This window comes from Macrobrachium nipponense, chromosome 20 (genome assembly GCF_015104395.2).
Source record: "Macrobrachium nipponense isolate FS-2020 chromosome 20, ASM1510439v2, whole genome shotgun sequence".
Classification (NCBI taxonomy): domain Eukaryota; kingdom Metazoa; phylum Arthropoda; class Malacostraca; order Decapoda; family Palaemonidae; genus Macrobrachium; species Macrobrachium nipponense.
The window spans coordinates 79,608,039-79,628,192 of record NC_061089.1 but is presented as its reverse complement, the minus strand read 5'-3'; the positions used below and the strand labels follow the sequence as shown (position 1 = coordinate 79,628,192).

Below are 20,154 nucleotides of genomic sequence, written 5' to 3'. Positions count from 1 at the left end.
ACCTAGACCTCTGTCAAGCTCCCAGACCCAAGGGAGAAGGCATGTCGACAGTCGAAGGGAGGCGAGAGGTTTTGCCGCGGTCAGCGTCCCTTCGAACAGTCCTGTTGCAAGTTCCCAGGCTGTTGCAGTTCGCCGCAGAAAAGGCGTAACTGGGAAGTGTGCGTCCTCGGAAGGTTCGACTTCCGAACGAGAACGTCGGTACACAGTGGTGTCTCGCCCCCTCAAGAGGACTTTCAGGACATCAGCGGCTCTCGAGAGACAAGATCGTGAGACTTGGAGTAGTCCTGAGGTGTTGTCCTCCTCAGAAGACGGGGACGCAGTTCCGATCAAGAGGAAAAAGTTGTTTCGTGCTAGAGAAGACTCAGGACGCACTGGCGCTATACGTCCTTCTCGGCCTGGTATGGCGATGGGAGAATCTCCTCCGTCTTCTTGTGTATCTTCCCCTCGTCTTTCTCCGTCGGGTAGAGTGCAAGATCGCTCTCCGTTAGGTCGCAGTCCCGCTCGTAATCCTCCTCTTTCATCGTCTACCATTCAGGAGGATAGTACGAAGGGTTTCTTAAGGGAAATGCAGTCCAAGCTGGCAGTTCTGGTGTGAAGTCCTGGGATCCGCCTGAGCAAGCATCTTCGAGGCGTAAGGATGATTTCCTTCCCATTAAGTCTTCTAAAACGAAATACAAGGACGCGTTCGCCGAGGACTCAGGGCGCACTAGCGCTAGGAAGACAAGCGATCGCTTGGTTTTGCAGGACGCAGAACACAGGAAGAGAATGCTTTCGGAGGAAGCAGGACGCAAACATCAGGACGCGGAACTAATTGTGGACGCAGGACGCAGGCGACAGGAAGCAGGCGTCGCTACGATGGACGCAGGACGCAGGCGGCAGGACATCGAGAGGCGACAGGACGCAGATTCTTCGGTGGCCGCAGGACGCAGGCGGCAGGACGCTATTCCGTCAACGAAGCGTCAACTCGACAATGAGTTTTCCAAGACATTTCTTCAGCAGAAGAAGAATTGGAATTAATGGAGGGAAAGAATACGGAACCTTCTTCAGATTATAAGGTTCTAACTTCACGTCTTATGGCTATTTTTGAGGGGGAATTTAAACCGACAGCTCCGTTATCCCCCTTATCTCATTTTCCAAGACTAGGACTCCAAAGAAGTCCTCTTTCCTGAAGATGACGATGTCAATTTCGGCGAAGAAGGCCCTTCAACGGGTGAATGACTGGATGAAGGAGAAGAAAGAAGCGGGAAAATACTCTTTTCTGTTTCCACCAGCTAAGTTAGCTTCTAAATCAGGATGTATGGTCGCTACTGGAGAAAGTCTAGGCCTGGGAGTACCTGCCTCCTCCCAGGGGGACTTCTCCAGTATAGTAGACAGCTCAGCAGACAGGCGTTACAGTCTGCTAAGGTCTGGTGGACGTCTTCAGAATTTGACCATCTTTTTAAAGGGATTTTTAGGACTTTCGAAGTCTTCAATTTCCTGGATTGGTCTTTGGGAGCACTAGCGAACTCCCTAGAAGAAGAGGACTCGCAGGATTTAGAAACAGCTAAGAGCATTATGTCCTGCATGGACAAGGCTCTGAGAGACGGAACGAATGAACTGGCTTCGTTATTCACAGCAGGAGTACTTAAGAAGAGATCGCTGTTGTGTTCTTTCGCTTCTAAGGAGTTTCGAACTCTCAGAAGTCGGAGTTGCTGTTCTCTCCTCTGTCGAAACAGCTGTTTCCTTCAGAGGTGATTAGGGATATAGCTCTCTCCCTTTCTCAGAAGGCCACTCAAGATCTTCTCTCGTCTTCAGTTAAGAAGTTCTTACCACCCAAGTTAGTGAAGAAGACTCCAAAGGATACTAGGCCTTCGCAACAGCCCTTTCGAGGAAGAACATTCGCTCGACCCGCCTTTAGGGGTAAGCGAGTTCCCTCTAAAAGAGGAGCCAAGACTCCCTCTAAAGAATGAGAACTCAGTCCTCCAGACGACAGTGGGAGCCAGACTTCAAGGTTTCTGGGAAGTTTGGCAAGATATGAAGGCAGATCCCTGGGCTGTCAACGTAGCTCGGGAAGGGTACAAGATTCCTTTCTTGAAGAGACCTCCTCTCGCAACATCTCCGAGAGCCCTCGGGCAAATTACAACGATTTAGAGAAGAAAGCTGCTCTGTGGGAGCAAGTAGCTTCCATGCTGGAGAAAGGAGCCATAGAGCCTGTTCTGGATCACGAATCTCCGGGATTTTACAACCGTCTCTTTCTGGTTGCAAAGTCCTCGGGAGGTTGGAGGCCAGTTCTGGACGTAAGTCAACTGAATCTTTTCGTAGAAAAGACCAAGTTCACCATGGAGACGAACGATTCAGTACTGGCAGCGGTACGTCCAGGGGACTGGATGACGACCCTGGACTTACAAGACGCATACTTCCATATTCCGATTCATCCAGGAAGCAGGAAGTATCTAAGGTTTGTGATCAGGACAGGGTCTTTCAGTTCAAGGCCCTATGCTTCGGCCGTTTGCACAGCCCCTCAAGTTTCACGAGGATGATGTCCAATGTGGGCGAGATGGTTACATTTAAGAGGGATCAGAGTGTCTTTTTATCTGGACGACTGGTTGATAAGATCCCAATCAAGAAGTCAATGTCTGGAGGACTTGAGTCAAACATTGGACTTAGCAAGAGTACCTAGGTCTGGTAGTAAATATGGGAAAGTCTCAATTGGATCCCCAGCAACAGATAGTTTATTTGGGGATTCAGATATCGGCAGTGACTTTTCGGGCTTTTCCGTCCCCCGAAAGGCAAGCCCAATGCATTCGGAAGGTGCAGGACTTTCTAAAGAAGGACAGATGCTCAGCAAGAGAGTGGATGAGTCTACTGGGAACACTCTCTTTGCTAGAGAGGTTCATTTCTTTAGGAAGGCTGCACATGAGACCTCTACAGTTTTTCCTGAAGGATTCATGGCCAAGAAAATTACAACCGGATTCCTTCCAGTTTCTAATTCCCGGGCAGAAGTAAAGGAGGAATTAAAGTGGGGTTGGCTAACTCCAGGCAGGTTAGCAAGAGGGATGTCGCTTCAGCAGAAGAGCCCAGACCTCGTCATTATTTTCCGACGCATCGGACGTGGGTTGGGGAGCGACATTAGGCCCTCAAGAGGTGTCGGGACTTTGGAGCAAGGAAGAGACAAAGTGGCACATAAATAGGAAGGAACTGATGGCAATTTTCTTGGCTTTGAAGCACTTCAGAGAGTTGATTCGAGACAAGACGGTGCAGGTCAACTCTGACAACACCACGGCGCTGGCATATATCCGGAATCAAGGAGGGACTCATTCCTTTCCCCTTTACAAGCTGGCAAAGGAAGTTCTGCTTTGGGCGGAAGAGGAAAAGGTCGTGGTACTCACCAGGTTTATACAAGAGAGAAGAATGTGGGTGCGGACCTGTTGAGCAGAAGAGAACAAGTTCTCTCGACGGAGTGGACTTTGCACATGGAGGTTTGCCAGAGCCTGTGGAAGTTGTGGGGCCGTCCAGTAGTAGATCTGTTTGCGACAGCCAGAACAAAAAGGTTACCAACCTATTGCTCTCCGATCCCAGACCAGGAAGCAGTGGCGGTCGACGCATTCCTGATGGATTGGTCAACTTAGATTCTGTACGCTTTTCCTCCGTTCAAGGTACTGGGGAAAGTGATGAAGAAGTTCAGGGAGAGCCATGGGGACGAGGATGACCTTAATAGCCCCGTTTTGGCCGGCCCAAAGTTGGTTCACAGAGGTACTGGAATGGACAGTGGATACGCCAAGGACTCTTCCGCTAAGAGTAGATTTACTCAGACAACCCCACTTCGACAGGTTTCACAAGAATACCCTCGCTCTGGGTCTGACTGCGTTCAGACTATCGAACGTTTGGTCAGAGCGAGGGGATATTCTAGAGAGGTGGCCAGTGCAGTGGCTAGAGCCAGAAGAACCTCCACAATCACAGTATATCAGTCGAAGTGGGACAATTTCCGGAAGTGGTGTAAGAACAGAAAGTGTCTTCATCCAGTACCTCTGTGACCCCAAATCGCAGAATTTCCTTTCTATACTTGAGGAAGGATTTACGCTTGTCAGTTTCGACAATTAAAGGTTATAAGAGTATGCTAACCTCAGTGTTTAGACACAGGGGCCTAGACATCTCGAATAACTTAGACCTTCGAGATCTGATTAGGTCATTTGGTACGAAGAAACAATCAAGGTGGGATGGAGACATGGCAACGCAGTGTGTTCATTCCAAGAAGGTTTCTTGGCCAAGAATGAGAATCCAGCTAATCCTTGGCCAAGATCCTTTGAAGTTTTGGGTTTGGCTGAGTTAGTGGGTCACGAGCAAGAAAGAGTTCTCTGCCCATGAGAGCGTTGCGGTGTATACGGAAAGAACAAGAGGTATCAGAGGGAAGTCTGATGCTCTGTGGTGTTCAGTTCAGACCCCAGCAGACCCATGACGAAAGAACGCTCTAGCCTTCTTCATGAGAGAGTTTAATTAAAGAGGCTCATATGCTGTGTCAAGAGCAGAACTTTGGTATTTTTGAAAGTGGAAGGCTCATGAAGTCAGAGCAGTGGCGACTTCATTAGCTTTTAAAAAGAATTTAAGCCCTCAAGGAAATTATTGAATCCACATATTGGAGAACTAATTCAATATTTTGCGTCTCATTATCTTAGGGATTTGTTCAGACAACCTTTGATAATTTGTCAGACGCTAGGTCCATACGTGTCCTCGGGTACAGTATTGGGCAAAGGAGTTACTACCCCATAACCTTCATTTAAGCTAGTTGATTTTATTAGGTGATGGTGTTTGTGTTTATTGGTCGTCTGAGAAAAGTGTGCGGTACTTTTCTCAGTCTTGTTAGTATTATCCGGTGATGGTGTGTGTGTAGTTCAGGTAAATGATCTATTACTAGCTTGAATGCCGTGGCATAAGAGGGCTGTACGGATCTGTCAACACATTGGTCACGTCCAGTTGTCAGTTCCAGTCTTAGCTTCTTCAACATACAGGACACTTCCTTGTTGAGAGCTACTAAGGTTTAAGCAGGCTTAGAGGCAGGACCTATGAAGTCAGCTACCTTAGCAGGTAAGGAACCTAGAGTTTTAATAATATTTTAATAATATTTTTATACTCTAAGAATGTTGCTGTCTTTGACCCACCTCCAAATGTGTCAATCAGCTATATATATACCTGCCAGGTAAGTGTCATACATTAAAATGAAGTTTTAATATTATATATACCTGGCAGGTATATATAATTTAATTCCCACCCGCCTCCCCTCAGGAGACAGGGTTCAGAGAAAATCTGGCCCAATTGGGAACGGTTCCTAGCGCTAGCGCCACGGTAACGGGGTGGTGGTTGCCTGAACTACTAATAGGTTACTAGCGTTTGCCGCGAGTTTTGAAAATTTCTGCCAGGTGGAACAGAGAATATAGCTATATATATAAAACTTTGTTTTATCATAAAAACTTCATTTTTGTCTTTTGAAAAATGGTTTCCCCAAGGAATTATTCCTTGAAGAGGCTTTTTATTATGAAGATATGCCAATAATATATAAGATTTGCGTTTTATTATGAATATATGACAATAATATATAAGGTAAAAATGGTTTTATTACGTTTACGCTTCGTCGCCGATTGCAAACAACATACGATAATCTATGACAATTATCGTTTGTATGACTGCAGTGTTCAGAGAAGTTGATTACGTTATATCAAAACAATAATGAAGTTCGAATTGAAAATTTATGTTTTCCTAAATGTTATTACTACTGTAATTAAACTACTACTATTAACATTTCTAAAAGGTTAAGAATGACAAAGGTGCTGTGAAGTGTAACTCAATGTTTACATTTCTGCTGGCCGCTCAACTACAAGTTGATGTCAATGACGTGGAATTATTCCATGAATAGGCTATATATTATGAAGATATGCCAATAATATATAAGGTGAGAATGGTTTTATTACCTTTATTGTCAGTTAATATCATAATGTGAATCTGTTCATGCATTTGTTGGTTATCGGAACCGGACGAGGCTTAGCCTACCACCGACAAGCCCGTGATGCTGTGATTCATACCAGCAATATATAGACTGAGAAGTGGTCCAAGGAAAAACCCGTGAATAACTGAATCCGTGATTGCTGATCCGTGACTAAGCGAGGCCCCACTGTATTCCTTCATTGAATGAAGTAACTGGCAACTCATGATGAATGCAGCCAGGCAGCGAGCGAGACTGCCGGGGTGTCATTCTAACTCTAAGGCCAATCCAGTACCATCCAGTTCTCCCTCATGAGCAGTCGGTTACATCTCTCTCTCCAACGGGATCGAATGGTTAACTGTATATTCCCCGTACAATCATGGACTTAGTCTCGAATGGAGGGGATAGTTAAGCTAACATAAATAAAATATTGTCTGCCTTTTGCTAAGAAGCTTTCAATAAGAAAGATATTATAACCTTTCAATGCTGTTTACCGTAGGTAACATTATTAAAGGATTCTAACGCAGCAGAACATTATATTATATAATGCTCTCATGCTTACGAAAGCATGGCTTATTAGAATACATGCTTAGTGAGAAGATGGATGTAGTAGAGAATTCACTTTAAGACTACGGTATGGTCAAGTCTTTCGAGAAACGCACACAACCTTTTTAGAATCGGATATTGCTCAAGAGAAGATGGATGAGTGGGATGGGAAACATTCTCTTCGTGGCAGAAATGGTTTCCCTGAATGGACTATACTACGTATATAAGAGTTTTTTCCTACTAAGAACAGAATTAACATGTGAAAGGATGTCGGGTACCATAAAGGCACAGATGTTCTGGCACATAACATAAAGAGAATTAGAAGAAAGCGCCAGCCTGGCGCAAAACGCTAGAAGCGCCAACCTGGCACAATGCGCCAAAAAGCGCCAGCCTGGTGCAAAATTGCGCCAGAGCGCCAGCCTGGCGCAATGAGCCAAGAGCACCATCCAAGATATTTTCTCGTTTTAGCGAGTTATTAACTTAAAGATCCAGTAGCCCTCTCAGACAGCACGCTCGGTAACGGCAAGATTCGTTCCTGATTTCGTTACCCATTTAATCACTTAGGCCAATTCCACGACTCTCTCATATCGCAAAGAGCATCGAGAATCTCTTTTTTCGCTCCTGTTCGCATTTACAAAGAGAACCTATTTGGAAAACAGACAGGGAATGTAACGATCCTTAAGAGGTTCGATGCAAGATTTTGCATGTCCATGAGAACCTTCTCGATCGACGATAATAACTGTGAAAGTATGTCTTAACATTTATTGTAAAGAGTTGTGAGAACTTGCGAAAAGTCTTCTTTCAATAGATCTCTTATGCAAGGAGGTAGAAGACGAACAGTCTTCCTGTAGACTGCTTCCTTTTCCTCGAACCAAGAGAGGTAGCAATATACGCCATCTTTATTTTATAGAAAGGGGAATAAACTTTAGTCTTTTTTCCCCTAAAATATAAAATCTTTACAGAATTTAAGATAAAGGGCGCCAAAGAAAGAGAGGATAATACTTTACGCCTCATTTTGGCCTTAGAGAGGTTGGATTCACAGAGGTCACGTTCTTCTCACAGCATGTTTTTGGAAGTCTTTTCCAAGACAGTCTAAATATTCTATCAGCATCTATTATAAATGGACCTTAACAACCTCTCCACTCTGAGTCTGCTGCGTGCAGACTGACCAGAAGTGGACATGAATGAAAGGATTTTTCAAGGTAAATGACAATAGTCATGGACAAGATATAGAATTGCTGCAGATCGTGCTAGAGGGAATGAGGAAACTGTCCTCTTCCGATACCTCTGTGAACCACATAGCGGTTTATTCTTCCCTTTCAGAGGGAAGAATCACCTTTGTATATATCTGCTATCAAAGAACGCAGTAAAAGGCTATACTCTGTCTCTATAAAGGGATTGGCGATAGCAGATCTTAATTAAGATTCTTCGGGATCTTATACGATACCCTCAAATATGAACAAGATGAGTAGGATATCATGTACTTCTAATGGGATCTTTTTTGTGGCCACAGATTCTATGTTCCGACAAGATGGAACTGCTCCTCATCAAACTTCTTTGAGAAATTTTATGAGGGAATTCTTTGTTTCTCTTGGTCCTAAACGATCAAGAAGACAAGTGAATTTTTTTGAGGCATTGGAATCTCGCATCAGATTCTATGGAGATTAGGCAATGGGTTCTTGCCAGCATAGTATGTCTGGCAAAGAACTAAAACCCCCTATTCCTGATTCATGTTTTCAGATAGATGGTTTCGTTGTCCAGGCAGGGTACTTACGTTTTCATCTACAGTAGAATGGTTCAAACGTTTGCCTACAGAGTCTTTGGAATGCGATGACGGCTCGAAATGCTTCCCAGGAGGTGTTCAGAGGGATACAATAAAGAGCTAGAAATCAGGAGTACTCCCAATTTCAGCTCGGAGTCTTCTTCGACTTCCAGGCTTCTTCCCTTCCTTCGGGCAAGGATAGGGAAGATTCTGCAACGAGACACCCCTTCAACATGTAAGAAGAGATCTTGTGAGCACGGAAGTATTCAAGAAGGACCCTCCTCGGAGGAAGACACTTATCTCTCGTATGGATAGATATCCTATCGTCTACTGGATGTAGCTGATTACAATCACCTCCCCTTGCCGGAAAGGCCAAAGCTCAAAGTGGAAGAACTTCTTCCACTCTTCTCCAGTCTCCTGATAAACTATTGTGGATGTTCAGGACTTTTGGACAATGTAGCGCCAACCAGGTGCCATATGCCAAAACAGGCGTAAAAAACGCCAGAGGCAGACAGTTTCAGGGAACACTGTCATTGTCTGATGAAGAGAAAGAGGGGGCCTCCAACCTAGCGCAGATGCACTAGAGGCGAACAAATCGGACAGATAAGAGTGTCCGATGTGGGCATCGCCAGACATCCTCGAGAGACTACCAAGCGCGAAGCTCCAGCAAGTGGAGAGGAGTCAGCCAGGCGCCAGACGCCAAATAGTGCCAGTCTGGAACCAGGCGCGAAGCTACTTCCAGGCGCGAGGCGCCAGCCATGAGTCAGGCGAAAAGCGCCTTTCAGGAGTTAGGCGCCAACCAAGTGTCAGGCAGGCGCGAGGCGCCAGCCAGACACGAGGCGCAAGGCGCCACCCAGGCGCAAGCCAGACTCTAGGCTTCATCCAGAAAAGATCCATTTCAAAGGAAGCCCTGGTCTTCTTTGAAATAAGTGTGATCGCTAAAGCACTTCATGAATAACTTGATGATTCCTTCAAACAGCTGAGAATTAAAAGCGCTTGAAGTGCGAGCTTTTATGAATTCTTGTTCGTTACATAACAATATGTCGTGAAGAACATATTAGCTGTAACTTACGGGAGATGCAACTCTGTGTTGACTTCCCTTTGCACGAAGGAGGTCAAGGTGACCTACGAGAGATCCTTCTCTCTTGGTTTTACATGTGTATGGATACCTTGCTGGGATAGGGAGCCGACACTGATCCTTAACTAAGTGAGTTAATTTTTATGTTAACATAGTGTTTTTTTTCTTTGGTTTGTTTGAAAGGAGTTTGGGGATAGCTCTTTTCAAACTAAGCACAAACCCTCGTGTTAGGATCAGGTGATCGGGATCGGTGTTGTGCTCCTTAATTATGCCCCTAGGCATAGGTGTATTGTCATGTAAGTGGATAAGACCCCATTAACAAATGACCATTAGATTCTGTTGAGTAAGTGAATAAGACCCCATTGACAGATCTACAAGAACTCTTAGCCATAGGTCACATCCTCGCTGAGGCTCTTGAGACGAAGCAGACTACTAGCAATAGCTAGGAAGTCGACCCTTCGTCTAAACACATAGGAACCAAGGTTTTATTTATTTATTACCTACACTGTATGTTGTTTACCTGTCTAATCAGTAATTAGCTGTCTCTTACCCTCCGCCAAAGGTGCCAATCAGCTAAGTATATATCTGACAGGGAAGTTGAATGTATGAAAATGATATTGTTATGATACAATAAAGTTTCATACATACTTACCTGGCAGATATATACGATTGAATGGCCCACCCAGCCTCCCCTCAGGAGACAGGTGGAAGAGAAAATCTGGTTCTAGAAAGTATGGTTCCTATTCCTGCCACCCAGCGGCGGGGCGGTAGATCACCTGACCTACCTACCTGTAGCGTGTGCCACGAAATTCGAATTTCTATCGGGGACGACGGAGTCTAGCTAAGTATATATCTGCCAGGTAAGTATGTATGAAACTTTATTGTATCATAACAATATCATATTAGTATTATCAAAATAAATATGAGGTGAAAAACAATTTTTGCATGTGAGAATAGTAACTTGATAATTCATAGTAGATTTATAGTAAAATATAATTTGTAGAGAAATTAAAGAGCTCTGAAATTATAGGGAACAGATTCCATTAAGTGGAAGGTAAAGGTCTTAATACTCTCTCTCTCTCTCTCTCTCTCTCTCTCTCTCTCTCTCTCTCTCTCTCTCTCTCTCTCTCTCATATCATTTGCTTTCTGTTTCATAACAGTATTGATATTGTACTGATTTGTATTCAAAAATAGTAAATGTTTTTGCCAAATAATGGTCTCTCTCTCTCTCTCTCTCTCTCTCTCTCTCTCTCTCTCTCTCTCTCTCTCTCTCTCTCTCTCTCTCTCTCTCTCTCTCTCTCTCATACTAATACAATTTTGAAAGTTAATTTTAATGGCAATCCACATAATAGATATTATATAATTTTGCCATCATTAATTATGTTATGAGATACACATGATAGTATGATACATTGTGAAAAGCCTCTTAAAAAACTGAAAAGCCAAAGGCTATCCTCTTAAAGAAGTTTGCTAAGATCTGACCAGGATTCCCCTCTCTGTTAGTCCACATCTTTGAAGTTTTCCTATATCAAACATGGCACTCATTAAGAGAGCCTACCTCCACATAGCCACTCTAAAGTGAAGTATTGTAGTCAAGCAGTTACCTTAGGTACCAAAATAGGAAACTATAATTTTTTACCCATGCTGGTACATTATTTTTAATTATTACTAAGAAAAATTACAATTCTTGAATGTAAAAGTGATTATGTGCCTTAAAAGCTTTATTTTCTGTCTTCAGTCATAATAAAAGAGGAGTAAAACCTGTGCAGCGGCTATGGAATTACTTAGTGAGACAGGAAGAAGTTCAGGACATATTTGTGAGGTATATCTTTGGCCGTAAAAGGCCAGCACCTGAACCTATGCAGTATTCAGATCATGGTGAGTATGGCATTGATGAGAGCCAGAGTGTTATTTTTTCTTATACTTCTATACTAGTTTTGTTTATTTTCCAAATCATCCTACTCTAGCAATACTTATCGTTAATGTGGATCGTGTACACAAAATCTGTTTATATACAGTGCTATTTGTAATCGATAAAATGTGCACTTGAAGTTTTTAAGTGACCTTCACACATAAAACCCATCTTCATGCATAATTGATATTCATTTTTATGTGAATTAAATTCTCAGCTTATAATGAACTAATTTGAGATGGCTGAATCCCTTTTCCCAGTCGATGATGCAATGAGTGATGTAGATGGTGTAGATGGATCTGGGACTGGCGAGTGTGGGTCAGAGATGGGAGGAGAGAGTCATCATGAGCCCTCAGAACATGGTGGACCATCATCAGAGACTGCTGTGCAGTCCCTCGAACCTGTTCGTATTATACATAAAGAACAAGACTCTATAACCTCTTTCTGCATTAATAGGGTAAGGGAAAATTATTCTGCAATGATAGCTGTTTTCATGATATAGTTTATGTATTGGACTTTATGAATTTTACCTCAATTTTCGATTGACATATATCAGCATGCTTTTGTGAAATATCTTTTATAAATTCCTGTTTTTATTTTTTTTCATTCATTCTGCAGGTGAATGCTGGTTTGATGGCTGTGGCCACAGTCCGAGAAGTTCAGGAATTAGATGTGTCACTGCTATTAGATCATCCAGGATGGCTTACTAATGAATGTGAACTTGATGTTTTAGCCCTTAACCAGTGAGTATAATATTAAATTGTGCTGAAACTTACATTCAGTGTTTGACATATTGAGATCCATCTTATTTTTATTCATGCAGGAATTTTACCGTGATAGGCATTTATCTTATTTTTAATGGAATTTGTGTGAAATTAGCAGTTTGTCTTTTTTTATTATTATTTATTGAATTTTCATAAATTTAAACATATGCTTGGTGACTTATATCAGTACGTACAGTTTTGGATTACATACTATACCATAACCTCACAAATGTGTACTTTTTCACTTTGAGTGTAACATTTACTTGAATTTATATCGCCAGTTTATAGGCTCAGTAGTACATACATACTCTACCAAGATATGTAGATTTAATATCTCTAATGGAGTAAAGAGTACAGAACAACCCAACTTTTAAGCACTTCCATTAATAAAAAGTGCTTTTACATATATCAAATAGTACAGTATCTTCCTTGTTCTAATGGTGTTATACTGCAAGTGTGCAAATGCTTTTAGAAAGTCTATTACTTCCTGTATGCTTCTATATTATTACAAAATAAATATATATATATATACATTTATATATATATATATATATGTATATATATATATATATATATATATATATATATATATATATATATATATGTGTGTGTGTGATATATATATATATATATGTACTTTTACAGGGAGCCAGATGCTGTTCCATCTTCTAATTTCCTTGTTGTACAGACTCCAATGGATAAGAATGTTTTAGATCCTGGAAGAGGAGGTAATGTCTTATAATTTATGTTGATTTGTTAGTTTCTTTATTTTTTTAATTGCTGTACTTAACTTTTGTGATTCTCTTTCCTTATTAAGCTTAGTGTAACTTGGTAATCACTCTGTTGTTATATCAGAATCATTATACAGTGGTACCTTGAGATACGAAATTAATCCATTCCGAGGCGGACTTCGTATCATTAGCTTTTTGTATCTTGAACCGCATTTTACATGTAAAATGGCTAATCCGTTACAAGCCCTCCAAAAACACCCCAGTAAATTTCATAATAAAGCTAAATTGACCTATAAACAATGAAATACTACAACAATTTGGACCATTCAATTCCTAACTTAATACGTACTAGTAGTGCTAATATGTATGTACCTGTAAATAAAGTGTATTAGTGTACATGGTATACAAGAAATACTGTACGTACATACGTACGTATGTAGTAAAATGTGGAAGCTTACCTTTTGAGTGAGGCTATCTCCGAAAGTGGCGACAGAGGAGGACAAACGGCAGAAAACTTCTTATAGTACGTACACTTAAGTTTACGAAACACATTAACCCTCTTACGACGAAGCGGTAAAAAAAAAATTGTCTCCCGTGTGCCGGAGGTGTTTCAGAGTGAGCGCGGAAGCGGAAAAAATATTTTTTTCAAAAAATCACAGAGCGCTTAGTTTTCAAGATTGAGTTCATTTTTGGCTCCTTTTTTTGTCATTGGCTGAAGTTTAGTATGCAACCATCAGAAATGAAAAAAATTATCATTATCATATATAAATAATGTGATATATGATAGCACAAAAACGAAATTTCATATATAATTGTATTCAAATCGCTCTGTGCGCAAAACGGTTAAAGGTAACAAGTTACTTTTTTTTTCGTTGTAATGTACACTAAATTGCAATCATTTTGGTATATAACACATTGTAAAAGGATAAAAGCAACACAGAGAAAATATTATCACAAAATAATGCATGAATTCGTAACGCGCAGATGTAAACAAATATTTTTTTCAAAAATTCACCATAAATCTAAATATTGTCCTAGAGACTTCCAATTTCTTTCAAAATGAAGATAAATGATTGAATATTACTATACTGTAAGAGTATTAGCTTACAATTGCAGTTTTGGACCATATCTGACGAGTTAAAGTTGACCGAATGCGAATTTTTAATAATATATTATATAATATATAATATATATATGCAATTAGTTCGGAAATAAGAAAAGCTACAACCTTCAAATATTTTTCGTTTTATTCTACATAAAATTGCGCACATTTTCATATATAAAACTCTATGAAATGCCTAGTATGAAACGAAGCAAATATTCCGAGAATGGTACGTACGCATTTCGGAGATTTGTGGCGGAGAATCCGCGCGCGGAGGGAAGGAAAGATTTTTTTAAAAATTCACCATAAATCTAAATATTTTGCTAGATAGTACTTCGATTTTGTTTCAAGATGAAGGTAAATGACTGAATATTACTAGACTGTAAGAGTTTTAGCTTACAATTGTGTTTTTCGACCATTTCGGTAGAGTCAAAGTGACCGAACAATGTTTTTTTTTTTCTATTTATCGTGATTTATATGCAAATATTTCAAAAAAGAGAAAAGCTACAACCTTCAATTATTTTTTGTTGTATTTTACATGAAATTGCACACATTTTCATAAATAAAACTTTATGTAACGGCTAATTTAAAATGGTGCAAACATTACCACAATCGCACGTATGATTTTTTCGTAAGAGTTACCGCGCGGACGTAAAGAAAATGTTATTTTGTTCATGAAACTTACCTGTCAGATATATATATAGCTGTATTTTCTGAAGTCCGACAGAATTTTAAAAACTTCCGACACACGCAGTGGTCGGCCAGGTGGTTAGTACCCATTCCCGCCGCTGGGAGGCGGGTATCAGGAACCATTCCCATTTTCTATTCATAATTTTTCTGTCGCTGGTGCTGAAAAACACCTGTTTTTCAGTACCTCCGTCTTAGGATTTTGGAAACTCATTGCCGCTAAGTATCCTAATTGTCTTTTTGATTTATTTACTTGGATTTGTGGGATTTGTGGCTAGGCATACGCTATCTTAAATTGATTTGAATTTGATTCATTTTTGCATAAAATATCTGAATCTAGTTAGGCTAGTTTCAGATGGGGTTGTCTGCAAAGATAGGGTGTGGCTACCGAAAGCTTCGGTAGATCCGCACTTGGTATGTACGAGGGGTATGGGTCTTGCTTCTTTGTTGAGATTTGTCATGTAAGGAGTGTGAGACTTTGTCTATTCCGTAAGGAAGACGTAATGATTCGTATGTACGCAATTTAATCAAGTAAACATGTCTAATTCCGTAATGGAAGACCGTTATGATTCGTATGTACGCAATTAATCAGTAACAAAAGTCAGGGTAGTGAACCTGCTAACCTTCCTGTAGACTTTATTTTGCCTAACCCTGTAGTATGGCCTACGGGCTATGAATATGTCTACGAGAGGTGCTCGCTCTCCTTCATGCTGTGAAGTGCTACTTCTGTAATTGTTACCTCCTAACCCTGCAGTGTTGCCTTCGGGCCCTAAGCAGTGTCTGTAGAGGAATTAACCTTTTCTCTTGATACTCTTTCGATTCGTATCTTAGAATCGGAAAGTGCTTGCTTTAGAGAGTAAAGTGAAGTGCAGTGATACCGTTGTGGAGTGGAGGGCGTCAGATCGGCCTCGTTTCGCCTCTAGGCCGGGACCTCTGCTTGACTCCCAGGACCCGGGGAGGGAGCATTGTCGAAAGCCTAAGGAGGGTTACAAGGAACCCCCACCGATCTGGCGTGCCTTCGGCAGTTTCTGATGAAAATCCCCAAACTGCCAAAGTGCGTGCGCGTTGCACGAATCCTGAAAGATTGCTTCTCGTCCTCCGAAGCGTCCTCCCCACCCATGCAGGGGTTGGAGCTTTCGGAAGGACTCGCGCCCTCTAAATAGAAGCTTTATAGAAGAGGACGCTTCACGTCCTCTCTCTCTCTCTCGTTATGCGTTTCAGTGAGAAGTAAGAAGGCGAACGTCGCCTGAACTCGTGTCCGTCTTTCCACCGAGAAATACGTAAAAGAAGTCATAGTAGCAGGAAGCTTTTGAGAGCGGACGCCCGGGACGCTCGGATGGACTCCAGGCGCGCGCGGGTGCACGCCAAGTGCGCGCCAGTGGACGCCGAGCGCGCTCCAGTGGACGCCGAGCGCGCTCCAGTGGACGCCGAGCGCGCTCCAGTGGACGCCGAGCGCGTTCCAGTGGACGCCGAGCGCGCGCCAGTGGACGCCGAGCGTGCACCAGCGCACGCCAGGTGTGTCGCCTGGCTGAACGTTTCTGTTGAACTCTTCAAGCTCTTGTTTCAGATATGGGCCTAAAGAATGTTTACCTCTACCTCCGGTGATACCTTCTACCTCACCTGCAAAGAATGTGAAGTAGGCAGTGCTTCGGAGGAAGTTTAAAGTGAACAGACAACTTCTTCTTCGAAACCCAGCAAGACATCGGGTTTCGTGAATTAACAAGAGGTCTCTGTCAATTAATATTGCTTTTCGCATAGGTGGATGGAGTTAAGGAAAGCTCAAGGGAAGATCTCGTTTGCTCTACCGCAACCTTTGCCATTCTGCCAATAAATTTAAGTTGCCACTACCGCAGTCAAGACTTTGCGATAAGGCAGTTACGGGTTATGTAAGGCTCGATGTCCTGCACGTCAGGACTCTCGGCAACGTTCAGTGGGATTCTTTGCAAAGGCACTCATCAAAAGGACGCTCTTCAGGAAAGCGCAAGACAGGACTTCCTTTGCCATACTGCCAATAAATTTTAAGCTTTAGCAGGCATTAGTTGTGATACGGGAGAGGAAGCTGGTTGGAGAGTTTCTTCCTCTTCCCAGGATAATTTTGCAAGCTTTTTAGCCCATCTGAAAGGGTTTTTCAGATGAATAGATTTTGTTAGTTTCTAGTCGGGACTACGCTTCCGAATTGAACATCGTCGTTCTACCTGCCGTAAGCCCAGTCTCTTAACAGGATTCTTGCCCCTTCCTCGTTTGAGACGGGAATCGAAAAAAATTAATGCTTGACTCCCTGGATTACGTTTTGTCAATTCAGTGACTTTCCCCCATTGAACAATATACTTTCGTTTTGTCAAGTAAGTGGGTATCCCCTCATTGACAAAAATATCTCTTTAAGTGGGTAAATCCCGTTAAATTTGGGTTCGTCTCATTGACAAACATCTCATTAACTTGATATTGCGTAAGCGAATAAGCTCTTATTGACAAGATTCGGAAGAGCTCTCATTCGTCATTCGCAGACTCGTACAAGAAATAGGCTTGTAGACTACGTCAATGAACGCTTATGTCCAGTAACATAAGAAAGCTTGAGCTGACTGCCTTCGATTCTCTTAAGTTTTGTTCATGAAACTTGCCTGTCAGATATGTATGTAGCTGTATTTCCGAATTCAGCTATATATATGTCTGCCAGGTAAGTATGAACAAACTTTATTGTGATATAATTTCATATTTTGCCTTGCGTTATTTTACTTCTGGTTGGTTCAAGTCATATACACTTGCTGTAGTTACCTCTTCGGATGGCAACCGAGAGGTCTATTGGTCGTATTTAAGGACATTTAATCGTTTACTCCCTGCAGCCTTCCAGGAGTTTCCGATTTATCTTTTACCGTTGTATGGTAGTGTTCTGACGACCACGCGCATCTATATATTTAGCGTTTTCTTGTTTCGCTTAAATATACCAGCTTGAGAGTCTTTCGGCTCAAAAAATAACGGACCTATTTCTTCGTAGAAATAGGGTAGCTGGCAACCCAGCACAAGTTAAGAGACGACGTTCGTAAGCTGCTGGCTGCTGCTGTCTACGCTGTGTCTGTCTTCCAGTCCAACCGAGCCAGTAACAGATCGGGCGCTGTCATGCGCCGTAGGTTACGTCTCTCTCTCCTGCGGGATTGATGACTAACCGTATCTCTGTGCTGGCGGTTACGTCTCTCCTGCGGGATTGACTGACTAACTGTAACTCTGCCCTACAATCACGGACTTTAGCCTAAGATTGAGGGGATTTCTTACGTGAATGAATAAACGTTGCATTCGTTTTGCCTTACTATGTTCAACAGAGTTATCTCTTAATCCTCTTTTCGGTGCTCGTTACCGCACGGTATAGAACTACGAGTCTACCGCAACATTGCACTTTTATATGCTCTCCTGCTTAGGCAAAGCGCAGCCTTATTAGGGAAGTAAGCATACTCGGGGAGGGAATGGATGAGCTTGCTGGGGACCATTTCCTTCCTGAAGAAGTTTGTTTCCCCGAATAGACTGCAATTCAGACCACAGTTTTTTCCTACCGGGAAACTGAAATATTATTCAAGATCTAGGAATGATTCTGAACATCTCTCAGTGCGTTTATTCACCTGAGGTGATAGAAAGAAGGTGCCGGACATCTGGATAGGGTTTCAGATGTCCTGGATCTTAATCTGAAAGAAGTAAAAGCGATTCGGTAGTCCCTCCAGTCCTCGTAACGAGTTTTGGGAACCAGTGGTCCAGATCAACTCTGATATTCCACAGCTCTCTCATATCTTAAGAAGTATCTTCTCTCGGTCCCCCCCTGTTCGAGTTTACGAGAAAGCCTATTATAACAACAGGCGTAGAATGTAACGATCCTCTTAAGGAGGTTTCGTTATACCGGATTGCGAAAGTCCGTACGAATCGTCTCGATCGACGGCAGTAACTATTGACTTCCGAGTGGAATCTTTCTTTAGAAGTAAGTTGAGAGTTGTGGAGACTTTAGGGACGCCCTTTCATTCTTCTCTTCGATATGTTGAGGACGAAGAGGCTTCTTCTTCTCTGCTCCCTTATTCTCGATCCGGGATCGGTACCATTAAACGCCATCCTATGATATTGAACGGGGATGGATATTTAGTCTCTTTTCCCCTTTTTTCAATCGCTTAGGAAAATGTAATAAGAGGATTTATGACGTCACAGGGAGCGACAATGACGCTGATCGCCCCATGTTGGCCTTCAGGATCCTGGATTCACAGAGGTCACATACTTCCTAGTTCACTTTCCAAATGGACCATTTTTCCGAGAGAGTCGGTCTACTCTAACTCGAAAGGTACCTATAACCTCTCCGCTCTGAGTCTTGACTACGTTCAGGCTATCGAGATGTTGACAGGAATAAGATTACCGTCTTCCATTTCCGTCTGAAGAATGGGATAAGCTGGCAGTCACAACTATTAAAGAATACGCAAATATGTTGTTGACGGCCTTTGGGCTCAGAGATTTGCGTCTGTCAAACAACAAAGCCCTTCACGATCTTTTGAGTTCTGTGGAATCTCGAACCTCGCTCACCATCTACTTTTTGTCTCACCTGTTTTCTCTGAGTCAGGACACTCGTGCGAGATCAGGCGACATATAGATAGCCCTGAGTTTCTTGTTGACGAAGTCGGTTGCGTTTATACACCCCCGATGATCGTGTAACATGAGACCAGGTTGGACTGTCAGGCATTCTTCCTTCGGGACTGAATCGCCTTTTTGCTCCTCGCTCCTTTCTCCTGGCACAGAAGCTCGAGTCAGGAGTTGATTCGCTGACGACGTTGGGTTGCGTTGATACACCCCCCAAGGTTTGCTTAGATTGAATCGCCCAGGCAGTCCAGACACTCATCCTTCAGCGAAGAATAGTGCCTTATGGTCTTCAGGGTACAGCCTTTGCTGTCCTTGATTGTCTGACTGGTCAACTGGTCGGGTCACCTGACTTTAGTACAGACGGACTGACTGTGCATGTCCAGATCGAAGCTTTCAATATGGAACTTAGACGTAGTCTGAAGTTCTTGATGTCAAAGCATTCGAACCTCTCCTACCTGTTAACGTCTTGCATGTGATCAGGAAGGCCTTCTTCTAACCACCCTAGATACGACAAAGAGGGTTAGTGAGATTTTAAGCCATCGTCACAAGTTTTGGCTTTAGAGAACACAAGGCGGTGTGCTCTCTCTCGTTTTGTCCTTGGGCCAGGAGCTTGGAAGCAAGGATGGCACAAGTTAGTGGGCAGGAGCCAGAGAGAGTCCTGTTGCCCTGTCGGGTCTCTCAAGTTTTATCTACATAAAACTCAAGAAAGTCGAAGTCAATCGGGCAATCTGCAGTGTTTTCCGAAAAAAGACCAGACTTGCCCATATCGAAGAACAGCCTGGCTTTAGTGTTAAGGAGTTCTTTCAAAAATGCTCCTTCATTGTGTTTGCACAAAAAGATTTGAAATCTTTATCTGAAATGCTCACGAGGTGAGGGCGCGGCCTCGGAAGCATTTCAACAGAGCATGGCACTCAGCAACATCCTGAGTACCATGTTTTAGCGAAGCAACTCTGTGTTCACTTCACACTCCCTGCGAGATGTGAAGATGGCATATGAGATCTGCTGCTCGCTAGGGCCATA

At 42.6% G+C, this 20,154-nt stretch overlaps 1 protein-coding gene across 4 annotated transcripts in view; it reads left to right on the top strand.

Moving 5' to 3' along the window:
* The window catches only part of LOC135195346 (dmX-like protein 2), a 572,993-nt gene that overhangs the window by 452,850 nt on the left and 99,989 nt on the right, over window positions 1-20,154 (top strand). For all 4 annotated transcript variants that reach the window (XM_064221627.1, XM_064221621.1, XM_064221608.1 and 1 more), the window contains 4 exons: window positions 11,078-11,217; window positions 11,512-11,708; window positions 11,870-11,994; window positions 12,661-12,743. In XM_064221627.1, coding sequence (XP_064077697.1) covers window positions 11,078-11,217; window positions 11,512-11,708; window positions 11,870-11,994; window positions 12,661-12,743 — 545 coding nt within the window. The remainder of the gene's footprint in view (window positions 1-11,077; window positions 11,218-11,511; window positions 11,709-11,869; window positions 11,995-12,660; window positions 12,744-20,154) is intronic.